Raw genomic sequence first — 15,692 nt, 5'->3', positions numbered from 1 at the left:
TTTTGCTACTCCTTCTTCGGCTTGGATTTCTCTATACCTGGGTGGTGTACATCTGCTGGTTAGCATCTTGATATATCATTCATAAGAATGCGATTTTTCTTCTATGAATCAGTATTAATTGCGCTGGTAAGTTAGATGGGCATGTTATGTTCAACTTATCTGATCGTCCCGGTTCTTTTTTGTGCATGTGTGACGTGTGACTGATGTTTTTAACCACAAATACAAAAATGCGACTGATGTTAGGTCGTCATGCTCGAAAATGCTTGCATCCGGCAAAAAAAAACATTGCTTCAAATCGTCGGGAAGTCTTGTAATTTGAAGTTGCTCTTGCAATGGCAACGCTTGTGTAAATAGATGGTTTTAGGGTGTTGCAAGTCCATGCCATATTGAGTCCCCTCTTGGCTTAAGGTTCAGCTTCTGCCCCTCGATCTGTCTTGCTATATATCTGCATATCTTATGAACGTCCGGGCATCTAATATTGTCGATGCACCAATACACAGGAGAAAAGCATTTGATGTGCCACTTGCATGATTGACGCGGCGCATTCAGCTTTGCGACATAGCTGCTAAGTGTTTAAAGCTTGTGGAAAGAATTCTATCATTGAGGAAATGCAAATTGCAACTGATCGATAAAATGAAGATGGAAAAAGGCTAAGGGTGACTACAAGAAAAGGAGTGCTTTCCAGCAAACGTGTCTTCATTAATCTCTTCAAGGATCACCACAAGGGCAACAATGAGAGCATAATCTACATTCGGATACACCGTTATGCCGAATGTGTCCTTTCCGAGTGCAATGTTTTGCGCCTTGTGATCCTTATGCATCTACGGAAAGGCGAAAACGGTTAGCAAGCGCCGTGTATTCTTCGGACATCACACAAAATTGACAATCTGTTAACTGAAAAAAGAACAGAGGAGAAAGAAAAACCCCCCCTTCAACTCCAAGCTTACTTGAGCAATGACTATAGTGCCATGTCCGGCATATATGGTGCATGATCGTTCCAGCCAGTTCCCTTTGACCTTAAAGTCGCAAGCATCTTCTCTGGTGTTGGCTGCTAGGAACACATCTATCTCTGTCCCATGAATTCGCATTAGCGACGACTTCTTGGCCATGAATATTAGGTTGTCGGGGCACGAGCTATCACCGCTGTAAGCTTGCCATCTCCGATGAGCAGTCAAAATCTGATCAACGACACAATTGAAACTGTAACTATTTGGCATTAATAAAAAGAAGGAAAATCATCGACTATTGCTGAGTCGACGATCATCAAATATTGCTATCGTGTCAAAATATAACGAGATTTTGTGATTCGTACATATTTTGGAGTATAAGTAACGATGAGGTGATGCTCAGACAATGCATTGGATAAATTAACGAACATGAGTGTCAACCAAAAACGTCGTTTTCAAAGGAAAAGTCGAACAGGTGCTAAACTTCAATGATAATCGACCTTTTGTTGGAGGGAGACGACGGCATTGCTCGCGGCATCGTTCAAGATGAGGTGTTCGTGGATGCTAACGGAGGAACCCTTAACTCTGAACACGATGTTGCCACTAACATCCGTGACCAAAAGACCGCCTCCGGGGATGGCGGCGTGTTTCCTCGCGACGACGAGTTCGACCACATTAGGCATGCAGAATTTCCGGCTCACAACGGCCACCGGGTTCACTAAGGGAGGGTACGTTGTCTCGGAGGCCATAATCAGACACCGATCGTCCATTTTTCTCTTTTCCTGTTCGAAGGTCGCGAGGGAATCGAGCGATGGCGTTTGAGCCTTTCCTTTTAGAGGAACTCGTGCTTCTAGCGGTTTCTTGATCTGTTCTGGGTCGCGAATATTGCAGTTCTAACACAATGGCGTCGCGTTCATGATGCGATAAAGGATGTTTGCTCTCAATTTTAATTTCATACCTATCCGTTTTCGCTTTCCATCTTCTGATCTTTGAGATGTCTTTTTAAAGTAAAGCGTACGTGTTTGTTTGCAGAGATTCAAGGTCGAACGTGAGTCTATATTGAGGTTCTTTTTGTTGCCACTACAGCAAATTCCAACGCAATAGTAGAGTATGTTTCTGAAGGACGAATCTCGCATTTAAATTTCTGAACATTTCTCAATTGATATTCATTTTGACACGATCATGGTCACACACGCCCAAACAATTATTCATTACCAATGCATTCTACAGCTCGCAGATCTCCGATTATTTTGTGATCGAAATGACATGATCACGAGATCGGATTCCGGCTAAGTCTCGAACGTTCCATTATGAGCACTCGCGCGCGCGCACACCATACCCACACCATACGATGCTACCTCGAAAAAAAGGCCGAGGGCTTTGGATCAGTCCCCGCTGTCGTCCTTGTTGATTCCGTCCAGAATCACGATGATCGCGGCGATGAATGCGTAGTCGACATTCGGGTACACCGTCACCATGAACTTGTCCTTCCCGAGCAAGACACTCTGGACCGAGTGCTTCTTGTGCATCTGCGATTTCAAAAAATGAATCAGTCATGCTCAAGACTCCCATAAGTTCGTCCACGCCGGATCTAACTTAACAATCACTCCATGTGTATCTGGCTGACTAAAGAAGTAACAAGATCTTGAAACAGTCAAACCATGTTAAACAACGGTAAACATTATATTGCAGAGTGATAATTTGATCGATGACCAACCTGGGCAACGACGTTGTTGGATTCTCCGGCGTAAACGACGCAGGATCGTTCGAGCCAGCTTCCTTCGATCCTGAAATCGCAGACGTGCTCGTTGGTGGTGTTGGTGGACAGGAACACATGGAGTTTAGTCTTCAACTGGATCATCGAAGAGCGCTTCACCGTGAAGATCAGATCTTTCTGGTCCGTGCTGTCTCCTCTGAAAGCTTGCCATCGATCGTGCGCGCTCATGATCTGCGTACGATAAACACCGCACGAAGGATAAACGTCGAAGATTTCGACTCCCGAGTGCCGCGAAAGAATGGGAATACAAAGCGACGAGCAAAGCAAATACGCATGTCCATCAAACCTTCTCGGTCAGGGTCACGAGCGGATTCCCGGCGGCATCGACCAGGACGCGGCGGTCGTGGATGCTGAAGAAGCGCCCTTTGACCTTGAACAGGATGTTGTCGTTGGCATCGGTGACGACGAAGCTGCCGTCCGCCAAGGACATCACTTTCCTCACGATCGCGATGTCCACCACCTGGGGAACGCAGTACTGGGGTCCGAGGATCGCCGCCGGCTGCGACATCATCCTAACCTGTATGCGTGTGGATATGGGAGACAGAGAGAGGTGTTCTGAAGCGACTCTGGTGAATCCGCTCCGATGATATGAGGACTTTTTATAGTTGTGAAAAGGAAAGGGGAGTTGACCGCGTAGCGTAGGCAACGCGGTGGACGCAACGCGGTGGTCACGTCTGAAGCCAGTGAAGTTGCGGTCTTTTGCGCTTGTTTGTTCGTCAACATTTTCGTTCAATTGCCAAAACTTTAGCAGTAATGAAGAAACTTAGATTGCGCTCGGCAGTCAGTCGGGATAAAATTCGGGATATGATATGATTTATGCTATCTTAAATTTGGTGCTTGCCCAAGGCAGGATTAAGTCGGATATAAGGAAGATATAGATATGATAAAATTATCCATAAAGAAGGTTGATGAAGGTGGATATGATTTTTAATATTCATAATAGGAAAGTTATTTTTCTTGAATAACAAATTTATTAAATTAACAAAATTGAAATTATATTTCAATATAAATAACATTTGAATTCTAATTTAAGAAATTAAAAATAAAAAAATAAAAATTTATTTTTCATTAATCTTATTTTAATTTATATATTCAACTTTAATTCTATCTTATAATAAACATTCAATCTATAAATTAAATATTTATATTTATTGTATATTTTAGGTATTTTTGTATTTTAGGTATGTTAGTACAATTTACTATTTGATAAAATTTTATTAAAGAATGATGAAATGGGAAAAATAAATAATAAAGAAAATAATATAACAAAGAGGAAAAATAAAATAAAAATAAATTAAGGAATAATGTTATAAGAGGTTTTCACAATCTCCGTTTATGAACATTTATGTTCATTTACAATTATATGCCGTTTATATTAAAAAAATGTACATGATGTGATGTGAACATATTTGATTTTAGTATTGCGATTCACCAACAAATGGATATGATATAAAAAAATCTCAAGATTTCATATCATATCCTATTCAATCATATCTCAATTAGAAATTCAGACGACCAACGTAGTTAGTATCTAAAGCCATCCGAATGAATCGGACCAACATACATAACATGGAATATGCAGAAGAATTTCCTGATTAGTCATGATTCCTAAACAATAGTGGATGCAAAATTGTCAATGTAATTTTTTAAACATTTGCGGAAAATTCCGATATAGTCATTTCAATTAATTGCCGTAGTAACTAGTCATCATCGGTTATATGACGTCGATAGCAATTGGTTGGAAGATTACATGAGAATTTCGCATAAAGATTTAGGACCATATTGACAAGATTAGAAAGTTTAAGACTAAATTGACATTTGCATAATAAGCGTATAATTGAATATGTAATTTTTCACTAAATTTACACGAGACTCCCCTTTAGAAAAAAAAAAAAAACACAAACCCTTTATGCAAGTTTTTGTATCCGTGACGTGTTGTTCAAACCAATTTGTTAATATACCTGTGTGAGTTGTGTTAAAGAAATCTCACATCGAAAAATTGATGTGGTGTGGAGTAGTTAATATATGTAAATTAGCCTATAACTTATTAGCTTAAGCTTTTCAGTGAAGCTGAGTTCAACTAGATATATAGAGAGACACAGACTTGGGCTCTCACTCGATGATTTTCCTAGATGTAGGTATTGGGTTTTTGCTGCACGTTTGCAACGTAATCCATGTATCTTTTAGTAAGTGTGATAAAAAAAAGTTAGAAGGAGAGTATCCAAAAAAGAATTTTGAGTGTGAGCTCCATCAAATTATGTAGCAAGTTAGACTCATCGTCAGTCATAAGTCAAATCTACAGATTCATTAGATACTTATAAGCCTCATTTCTCATCAGATTTGTCTTGAAGAATCTCTCAAGTTATGGTAGAAGAGCATTTTCATAAGCTCAACAAGGATGTCGAAAAGTCTAATCGAAAAGTCCGAAGCAACAGGGGAAATTGGATTGTATGGATATAAGACTCTTTAAACATGTTAGATGAACTGAAAGACGATAAGGGATGCTAAGTACAGTCAATACGCCCTTTTTTCCAAGTAACTCGGATTAAAGGCCCGGATAAGGGGATCCTCGAAAGTTGCATTTTCATCATTGTAATCTTTGAAGCGAAAGCGTACGTGAGAAACTTTGGTTAATTCATCAAAAACGAGATCAAATCAGCGTGGTCTAATCACCTTCAGTCAGATAGTGATTACCAAGGATCAAAGAGATAAAGCGGGATTACCAAAACGAAAAGATCTCGATTTATTAGCATCTACAGTTGATGCGCTTCGAGTAAATTAACGTGCGAAACCGATCATTCCACCTAACTCTGCCCATCGAAAAAAGTGCTCGGCACTTCCCAAGTATCACGTCCCCGTCCACCCAACTAATCGCAGAGCACCAGCTGCCACGAACTCCCTCGACCCCATCCTGAAAATTGGAAAAGAAAGCCGGTGGTGGGGATAGGCCAAGCATGCTGCAGCAGCAGCATCTAAAAGACTAGGAAAGATCGAACGAGGCATTGAAAACGGGTGGAGAAGAGGCTCATTCCATGTGCGAAGTGGACGGAGATATTTTGGGCTGGTCAACATGGGATGTTAAGCGCGAGTTGCGAGGTGTTCTCATCATGTCGTATAGCTCTTGGATATCTTCCGTGGATTTCGTCTTTTATTGACGACGATTCCCCTAGTGAAAAACAGGCAAAGTTCCAATCGAGATACGGTCCCCCTGCACCACGATCTTGCTGAGAAAAGTGGACGGGCCAGGGGCACGGGCTCGGGCTCGACGACGACGCTAGTGCGTCCAGATTTTTTTCAATCGACTTGTGGCCCTACGCATTCGTAAGAAAAGTAAGTACAGTCGGTCTTCCCGGCCAATTGCCGCCGGATTTTCCTTGCCGTGTGGTTTGCTTATGGACCGTTTCGCACTGGCAAATTCCATGATGGTGTCGAGATGTTTTCATGCTTATTTGCCACGACTGTTGTGTCGCGAGCCCGTGATTGGGGGTGGAGTAAAGTGGGGATGGATTTTGATTGTCATTTTTGAAAAAGGATATGAGAATCTGCGGTTATCTCATGGGGATTTGATAACGTCCGGAAAAAGGGAAGAAAGTGGAGGAGAGTTGGCAGGACGTCCCATTCAGATTGCAAATGGATAATCATATAAATAGTTCATGAACTTTTAATTCAAGATATAATGTTGCTCCTGAAATTTTTCTGGATTATTATATCCTTGGATTCAATTTAAGTTCAAAGATTAAATTGATCATGTATCGAAATGTTAAGAACAACATTGAACGAATTAAAAGTTTAAGAACGATATTGCACATTGGTTAAAGTTCAAAGTCACATTAAATAAATCAAAAATTCATTTACCATATTGCACATTTAACCAAATTTTTAGGACTATTTGTATCATTTTCCCTATTAATAATTAAAGCACATTGAAGAGGAGTTATTCATTTCAAGTTAAAACTCAAAGCACAACGATAATGGTCATTTGATTCAATTGAAGAGTTTAAAATCTAATTACATTCTGTTCACTTAGTTGAGAACTTCCTGAATAATTTTCCCCTTGCTCAACTATCTAAACGTTAGAGCTATCAACTTTTGCCATCAATAACTACCTGCAGAATTTTTCCCTCCATCATCGTCGTGATTTATCACTTTTTATAATCTTGAGTCTCTCATTCGAATCGATAGAATATCGGGAGGTCCTATCATCCTGGGTGTATCAAGAAAAGAATTGATCTCAGGAGCTCGAGTTATGCAAGACTGAGAAACTATGGTCTATTCTAAAAAGCGTTTAACCAATTTTCACTTAGCGGGCTAATACTAATAGGTCGATGCAACACAATCCAAAGGACTAGTTTACGAATTTACCGTGCGTCACAAACCAAACCCACATAATAGAAGTTGGGCTTTTATCCTATCATGCATCAAACGATATATAGAGTATTGAAAATTGCATCCCATCTCATTTTTATCACATAATTCGAACAAACAAACGCAGCCATAAAGCATTGGGCTAGGCCCGATAACAGAAAGTGGTCTAAACCTGGGTTTCGGAATGTGCCCATCGGTTGTGGCCGCAAATGGGATTGGGTTGTACCAAGTAATGGGCTAGGCCCAATAAGTGTATACTCCCTCGGATCCAAGCTTCGTGTTGCTTCCGGCTTTTGTGGATCTTCTCAGCTCCTTTGCCTTTACTCAAAACATGTGGAACGGAAACATTTAATTCATTTATTCTTCTCATAATACAGGGTGTCGATCGAGCCCATCCACAAATTACATTTCGGATGTTACGAAGAAATTAAACATGCTCTAACTAGCTCCTAATATATAGTGACACTTTACAAATGGTTATAGCATCCAAGATTATCGATTCTGCTGTATGACTATTACATTGCCTCTACTTATTTGATGGTTACTTCATGTGCTTCTCTACAATTAACCAGGTTGGTTTATATTCTTCGACTCTTCACTCCAGCACTCAAGTCATTTTCGTTGATATCGCTGTCGACTAGCACTTAGTCTCTTAAGTTGACTGACCATACTTTACCAACTTACTACTCCAACATTCGAGTGATTTTCCGCCTCCGTCCACATCTTAACCGGCTCTTGCAATGCTGATCGAGCCATTGGCCGATCACTTGGGCATTTTTCCGTGTCGTCGCATAGCAATATCAATCATAATTTGGACTTCATAACATTGATACGTGCTCAATTTCTCTTGCATGATTGCGTAACTTAATTTGAAAGATGAAAAATTCTATGGATCGTTGTATCTGTCACTGCAAATAGGTTTACCAAGTCATTTTCGTTGATATCGCTGTCGACTAGCACTTCTGCTTCCATCCACATCTTAACCGGCTCTTGTGATGCTAATCGAGCCATTGGCGATCAATTGGGCATTTTTCCGTGTTGTCGCATTGGACTTCATAACATTGTTACGTGCTCAATTTCTCTTGCATGATTGCGTAATTTAATTCGAAAGATGAAAAATTCTATGGATCGTTGTATCTATCATTGCAAATAGTTTTACCAATTAATATTTATGGAAAACCAGTACAATGGCAGGAAAATGCCCACGGAATGCACAGGTTTACCGATTAACTTAATGTGATCCGTTCTAGATGAGCAGGCAGCAAAGCGTGGAATCTCTGATTTTCTACACAGAAGACAACCCCCTTTTCTCCTCTAAGTGGGTTTAGTTGATCGGTCTTTCACCTAAATTTTAATTAATTAATCAACTTGATCCCTGCAAGGGTCATCGTTATTGATTGAGCTTGTAAAGGAGGGATGTGGGACTGACGATGAAACTATTTGCTTATTTTTTCAACAATAATCTCATACATAGAGCAATTAGGCGTTGGCAAGTGGAGGCATTATCTTGACCAATCAATCAACCCTCGGCGATCTTGTCTTTAGTCACTTTTCCTAGATTTGGACCTGTCGAACGCGTGGACCATTGATGGCCGCGCTCTCGTGTGGTCCATAGACAAAAAGTCCAATGTAAGAAATTTGAAGGCATTACCGTCATGAAATGGAATATGAAACGCCTGACAACCCGCGTCTCATGAATTGCTCAACATGTGAGGTTGCTAAATGAAGGTGGGAGCAATGTCTAAGGTGAATTCGAGGGGGGAGTGCCCAATTATAGTTCGGTCCGTGAAACTCATCTAAGCATCACCAATTGTACAATGCTCAAATATCTTATCTCGACCTATGTTGAGCTTCATGTTCGTGAGATGTGGGAAGCCAAATAATCTTCATGACTTAGGGTCTAGTATAATTAGTGTGGTTGTAAGTGCAAACTTGGAAATCATCTGTGGACGTCTGTTGTAATTTAGAAATGGGACAACATGGTTGATTACAGAGCTTAAAAATAGATTTAAGAAAACAGGCAAAAAGCGCAATCAAACTATGAGTAGGGGCACAAGAATTAGACAAAGGTTGACGTCATCCATTGCATAATCTTGACATAATTAGTGTCCCCTAATCAACCCAAGTAAGGAGATCCTTCATAATCTTTCTTTGTTCTTTTCCACTGATAAGAGACAAAAAGATGTGTTAAATCGTCCCGTCAATCACTTAGATGGTGCTACTTGTCCCATCCCATAGAGCATTAGAGATTGATTAGATAGCTCCGATAGAGATTTCTTCAATATGACGGTCGTATCATGTGTATACATAACGAAAATCGAACTAAAAATGGCAAACTTAATTAGCGTTGAGGCCGATTGATTCAGGATACAATACATGCGTTCGACAATTTAGAAATATAAACGATTAATTGGCACGTCACGTAATCTATCATAACCATTAGCTAGAAACTTTAGCAGTCTTTGCACACCTAGCATTAGGTCTAATTTCAACTAATCGCATTTTTGCACTTTCTGTAATGATCAGGGTAGAATTCTATCATTCCATGTACAAAAGGCCAAAAAAGGGATTTTAATCCTTGAGGCAAATTGTTATGAGTGTTGCTTATATATAAAAAAAAAACTATTGGCAAAGATAAATGAAGAGTGATTTTGTTCTGAGTATGCTATTAACGACTCAATTTTTTATTTATTTATGGAATCCCCAACTTGTTTTGTAGTTTGCAAACTACCGATTTTTGGACCAACTTACCTTTTCTCTTTTTACTCAACTCGTTAAAGTTTCGAATTCACTAACTCTCTCATGAAATTACCAAATTAAATTAGAGCAGCTTATCAACTTTTAGTGGTTTAATTACCAACAAGTTTTGAGTTACCAATTTTCATTGGAGCTACTTATTAACGATCAAATATTATTCTATTGAATAAAAAATTCTTATTTATTTAATTAGTGCCATTTACCAACTTTTTCTTTAACAAATAAATGTTTTTCTTTTCAGCCTTTTAAGAAATCTATTGTCACGGAAAAAATGATCCTTTTCTTTAAATGGAGACTCGTGCTTGGACAAGAAAAGTATCACTTTTGGGGTGCTTGAAAGCTATATCCCAGTTGGAACATTTTCGAAGAACGGGGTCAACCACAGGTCTAAATCACGTCTATGTATTAGAATCCATTGTTTCAGACACGGATGGCACTGATTTTCCATAATCTAATCTAGGACTAATTCAAATCTACCACGTCGATGTCCCTGCTCATCCTGGAGCCCTTATGGTAGAAAATTTTGCGTTAAAAACCCTAAAGAACATCACCCACTTGCCAAATTCAATCGACCTATGATTGACAATTACAGGCAAGCTGAGAGAGAGAGAGAGAGAGAGAGAGAGAGAGAGAGAGAGATCCCAATCATTTACCCATAATGGCGGTATCTCTCAGTGAAGTCGTGGAATTCGTACAAATTATCAGGCAACGATGGCTTCAATTCAAACAATCTTTTGGGACCATGATGTTACGGGAGTAACATTCTGATGGGTCCCCAACTCCAATAATTTAATTTCTAAATCGAGATCTTAGGCTTAAGAAATCTGCATTAAGATCTGTCTCCACCATTTCTAGGAAGTGTTCCGTTTTTCTGCGATTCGTTTAGTGGATTAGTGTGTCTAATGGCGACTTCACCTACTTTTCCATTGCTTTGTATCTCTCTCTTTTGCCCTTCCACGACCATCCCAACATCAACTCATCAACCACTCAATGGCCATGTTCTCGAACTTCTCTGTTCATCTCTTTTGTTTTCTTCTGGAAGGTGATATGCGTTCCGAGTTGACGTGTCTGAGGTAATGCTCCGTGGTGTGATCAAAAGGGCAATCTCTAGTGTATCTTGCTTTTCTAATGGCCGGGCTATTCCCGATCTTTAAGTGTAATTTGATAATAATACTTTCCTTAGTTACATCGCTGTCGGGGGGATCAGTGGAATTCCAGGTAATTTGGGCATATTCAGACACAATCGTTAGACACAAGAGACAAGTTGATTGTGTCCAATCCAAGCCATGTAGAGAGAATGGAAGGTGGCCAACTGCATTGTACCTTGGATCAATTTGCGTGAAATTATGTTAAGAATGGCTTTTACACACTGAACGTGAGAATTTTCAAATCGACAACTAACATTCATTACAATGAACGGGAAAGTTTAGGGCGTGTTAGGTAACTATTTTATTTTAAGGAACAATTTATCCTTAGAAATAATTTCTTTTATATTTTGTTTCCGGGAACAATTTATAAACTTTTGAAAGCATTTAGTAGTTGTTTAAAATTTCTATTCCTGGGATAAAAATTTGGTAAGATTTTTAAATTTTCTTGTTTCTTTTAATTTTTAATTCTTTTATTATATTTTTCTTTTTTTTTCTTTTTCCTTCTCTCTTCTTCTTCCTCCTTTGTGGCTAGTTGCTAGCCATGGTGATGGTTGGCAATTGGTTGGGCCAAGAAGAAGAAAAGGAAAGAGAAGAAGAGGAAATAGAAGAAAAGACGAGAAAAGAAAAAAATTACACTTGATTCCATGTTCGACAAGTCCTAAACCTGGCTTTGTGCGATTTGAAGCCTTGTGATTCAGTCATTTCCGGCCAATTTTGGCTTGACGGCGATGTGTACAATTTTTAATAATATTTTAATATTTTTAAATATTTTTATTTTTATTTTATTTTTCTCTATTTTTATTTTTATTCTTTTTATTTTTCATTTTTATTTTTTTCTTGTCATCTTCTTCCTCCAACCGGTCGCCGGGAGTTGACCTCGCGGCCACCTCGCCCCGCGGCCACCGGCGAGGTGGCGGCGAGGGGCTCGCGCCCGGGCGGGTGAGGCTCGGCCCGCCTCACGTGGTGAGGGTCGCTCGCCCATGGGCTAGGGCAAGCACCTCGGCGCGAGGCCTTGCCTGAGAACCCTTCCGCCGCGGAGAAACAGGCGAAATCCGGGGCCGAGCCGGCGACCAAAGACACCCGAGCTCACGTAAACCCTAGAGACGCACCTCGGCCGATGAGTGGAGGAGGGGCTTAGGGCGAGGTGGGATCGGAGAACGGAGTCGGGGAGGAGTCCGGCGGCCTCGCGCCGAGCCGGGGTGGGGCTCGCCCTCGCGGGCCATGGGCGAGGCTCGACCCTTTGGAGGGCGGCCTGGTCGACCTCGCGAGATCCGGGCGAGGGCGAGCCTCGCCCGCGGCGCGAGGCCGCCATCGCAGCCATTGGCGAGGTGGCGGCGAGTTGTGATGGAGCCAAAAAGAAGAAGAAGAAAAAGAAAAGAAAATAAAGAAAATAAAGAAAATAAAGAAAATAAAGAAAATAAAGAAAATAAAAATATACAAAATATACAAAATATACAAAATATACAAATATTAAAAATTACACTTGATTCCATGTTACATAAAAAGGTTTCTCGACACCAAAAAAAAGGTTTAGGACTAAAACAAAGTCAAAAGGTTTAACTTTTTCTGTTTCTTAATTTTGTTTTTTAATTTTGTTCTAAATCTATTCTCGGAAAGAAAAATAGATTTTTGTTCATAGGAACAAAAAATTTACCAAATTGATTTATGTTCTTCTTTTGTTCTCGGGAATAAAAGCATAGAATTAGTTGTTCCCAGAAAGTGTTACTAAATAGGCCCTTATTGTCTTTCAGAAGTAGGTGTGGTTTTGATTCTAGGATGGATATGCTTGAGCAGGAAATGAATGTGTGCCAACGCAACGCGGGGACAATCTTCGCTTCTTTAGTTTTCACCAAGGATATTGAAACGACCTTTTTAAGTGAGTCTATTTGATCATAAGTTATATGCATGCAATTGGTGCCTGATTGGGTGGAAGGTCGAGAAAATTACCCAATAGAAAATATCATATTTGGTAGCCATAGCTAGACTAATTCTATGGCCGAGTTAATAAGTAGAGTCGATCACGATACATCGGGATTCGTGTCGTAATTGTTGTTTTAGTAAGTCCTAAGAATACGATGTATCATATTGAATAGGATGTGGCAAAGCAAAATAAAGGGAGAGAGATTTCAACATAATTGATTTCTTGTTAGCCCAACCACATTTCATTTACATTTACGTCTAAAACACTCCTCTTTTCTCATAATTCAAATTATGGACGGAAGGAAGAAAGTAGATTTGTCGATTTTATCTATTTTTTTGCCATGCGAACGTGAGAATAGACCACAACATCTAAAACTTCGAGATGAAAGTCTTGAAATTGACAGGCAAAAGGACGAAAAAGCATCTCAATGGGAACTAGACGTGTCACATTTACCGTCGAATCTGTCGTTTAAGTAGATCTTACACGGTTGATTTTCCCTTTATAATGTGTACAGTGATCATTATATTCCGGATTCTTTTTCATATTCTATGGTTTGGAGTGTAATTAGGACAAGAGTTTTGAGTAATTGATTGGATCTTCTTGTCCTGTCTTGGCAATTATTTACTGATGAAAAGAAAGTGGTGGCATTCTCGTTGTCAAGTGGTCATGGTGAATGGTGGGTGACGGAAACTTCAGGAATGAGAGGCGACGACAAAGGTGGATTGACGAGGTGGGGAAAAGAGAAAATTATACAGGCTCAATTTATAAATTATGTTTCTAGTAATAAATGAAAAGATAAAGGCTTTGGAATGTAGAGAAATATATCCTTTACAGGGGGATCCGTACGAGCCCTGCTAATTTTTTGGCACGTGATTGTCTTAGTCGGCAATCCTCGAGGAGGGCGGTAAAGATGTACATTGGTGATAATGGCGTAAAAGGTGAGGGCTTGGAGGCGCCGAATAAGATGGTTTTTCCACGTAAGGTGTATAGGAAAAAGAATCATATAAATTCAATGTTTGATGGGACGGACAGAATTGACCACGCGCAATAAATTTATTTGAGCTAAATGTTTTTTTGTGAGACTCGACCATGAACCCATCGTCTCCTTACATCTCCTTTATACAATCATGGACTTCACAATCGTATAACTTTGGACAGCCATCAAATTCATATACGTGTGTACTGGACGTCTTCTTGCATTGGGAAAACAGGCAGGATTTTGTTCGTAGCTGGGGTCCGATGTATAAAAGAATGGAGTGAGGATGGTCCTCGGCATGTTTGTGACGAGCTGTCTTGCCCGAGGACACGTCCTTTGGCGGTCCCCAGCTAAACCACACGCCACCTAAGCTTCCATTAACCTCACCTCTCTGTCCTGAATGCTCCATCAACTCTTTCTTTCTCTTATAAAACCCTAGCAAACTTTGCTGCATGAATCATCTCTCTCCCTCTCCCTCCCTCCCTCCCTCTCCCTCCCTCTCCCTCCCTCTCCCTCTCCCTCCCCCTCCCCCGTCCCCCTCCCCCTCCCCCCTCTCTCTCTCTCTCTCAGAGCGCTTGGAGCGATACGTGGCGTGGCTTGAAGTGTGCGACGAGCATGATGGAGAAGCAGGGCACGTGCATTACTAACTCACGCAACAAGCCATGGAGGAACCCGTGTCGAAGACGTTAGTTACATGGCCCAACGGCACGGTCGCATCGCCGGGCGGAGTTTGTGATGTCGCCAGCTCGTGCGCACGGTAACTTTTGAGCTCATAATCATCTCTCCTCAGGGTGATGAGTTAGTTTTTCATGTGCCCCGTCTTCCCCATCGTGGACGCCGCACATAAATATATGGTCGCAGCTTCTTCTGCAACAAACAACTAGCACATCTCAGAAACATCCGGTGAGTCATTCGCACCAACCCGTAATCAGTCCATTTCAATGATTGGCGATTGGAAGGAAATATAAAGATAGCTGCAACTGCAAGCAACGATTTTTCTAATTCTTTCTGCCTTGGGCTTGTCGGCCTCATTATTAGACAGATCGCTTTGAAAACGCCGTCGCAGTGAGGCTTACAATGAGGTTATAAGAGGACCACCGTTGAACGAGATTCAGAATAGCATCATATTTTATAGGCAACATTAAAGAACTTTGATCTAAACAGAGATGCTATGCTAATCCCGCTTGAAGTGAACGTAAAGCAGGAGGCATGGACAGACTTTAAGAAAGTTCAGGAACTACTTTACCAAAACCTCAGATATTTTGGAGAATGCATGGATGATTTTCTCAAATTGGTTTTTGTCTATAGATGAGGAAGAGTGGATTTCATGGGCCATCCAAGCTTATCTATATAAGATAGGTTTTCTAATCATAAAGAAAAGGAAAGAAGATGACTGCACTAACAAATCTTGAGAACAGTATGATGTCAGATTAATTCTCTTGTTCAACAAAACAGAAAAACGCAAAAGCATAATAGATTAGAGAATGGTAATATGCGAGTTTATTTTTATCTTGTTGCAATCCTCTTTTGGCTTTGCTTGGAGAATAGATTGTTAAGCAGGCTTCAATAATCCTCTTGCAAAGTAGTGCTACTGCTCACGAGCTCTCATAAGCAATATTGATTGCAAGCTAGGCTTTGTATATTTCGCGAAAAATGGATAATTTGAAAAACATTTTGCAAAAATAATTGCTAGTTTTGTTAAAATAATCAACTATTGAAAAATGTTTTCATTATCAAAAATAATATATATCCAAACATTTTAGCTAGCAATGAAAATATTTTTTGTTAATTTATTTTTGTA

General features: G+C 40.2%; 2 protein-coding genes across 2 annotated transcripts; both read right to left on the bottom strand.

The window, feature by feature from the left end:
- Positions 1 to 51: 51 nt before the first annotated feature.
- On the bottom strand, positions 52 to 1,939 carry LOC104427324 (protein LURP-one-related 10). The gene is made up of 3 exons (XM_039305486.1): positions 1,448 to 1,939; positions 948 to 1,178; positions 52 to 821 (listed from the first exon to the last, which is right to left on the bottom strand). Exons 1-3 carry the CDS (start codon positions 1,715 to 1,717, stop codon positions 651 to 653), a joined length of 672 nt encoding a protein of 223 aa, XP_039161420.1. The 5' UTR covers positions 1,718 to 1,939; the 3' UTR covers positions 52 to 650.
- Positions 1,940 to 2,077: 138 nt separating this feature from the next.
- Positions 2,078 to 3,310, bottom strand: LOC104425089 (protein LURP-one-related 15). Its single transcript, XM_010037678.3, has 3 exons — positions 3,011 to 3,310; positions 2,665 to 2,895; positions 2,078 to 2,476 (listed from the first exon to the last, which is right to left on the bottom strand). The coding sequence occupies exons 1-3, from the start codon at positions 3,233 to 3,235 to the stop codon at positions 2,333 to 2,335; spliced, it is 600 nt and encodes a 199-aa protein (XP_010035980.2). The 5' UTR covers positions 3,236 to 3,310; the 3' UTR covers positions 2,078 to 2,332.
- Between the last annotated feature and the right edge of the window lie 12,382 nt (positions 3,311 to 15,692).

The sequence above is a fragment of the Eucalyptus grandis genome, chromosome 11 (assembly GCF_016545825.1).
Source record: "Eucalyptus grandis isolate ANBG69807.140 chromosome 11, ASM1654582v1, whole genome shotgun sequence".
Taxonomy (NCBI): domain Eukaryota; kingdom Viridiplantae; phylum Streptophyta; class Magnoliopsida; order Myrtales; family Myrtaceae; genus Eucalyptus; species Eucalyptus grandis.
The sequence above is the reverse complement of the archived record's forward strand: the minus strand, read 5'-3'. Positions and strand labels throughout refer to the sequence as shown.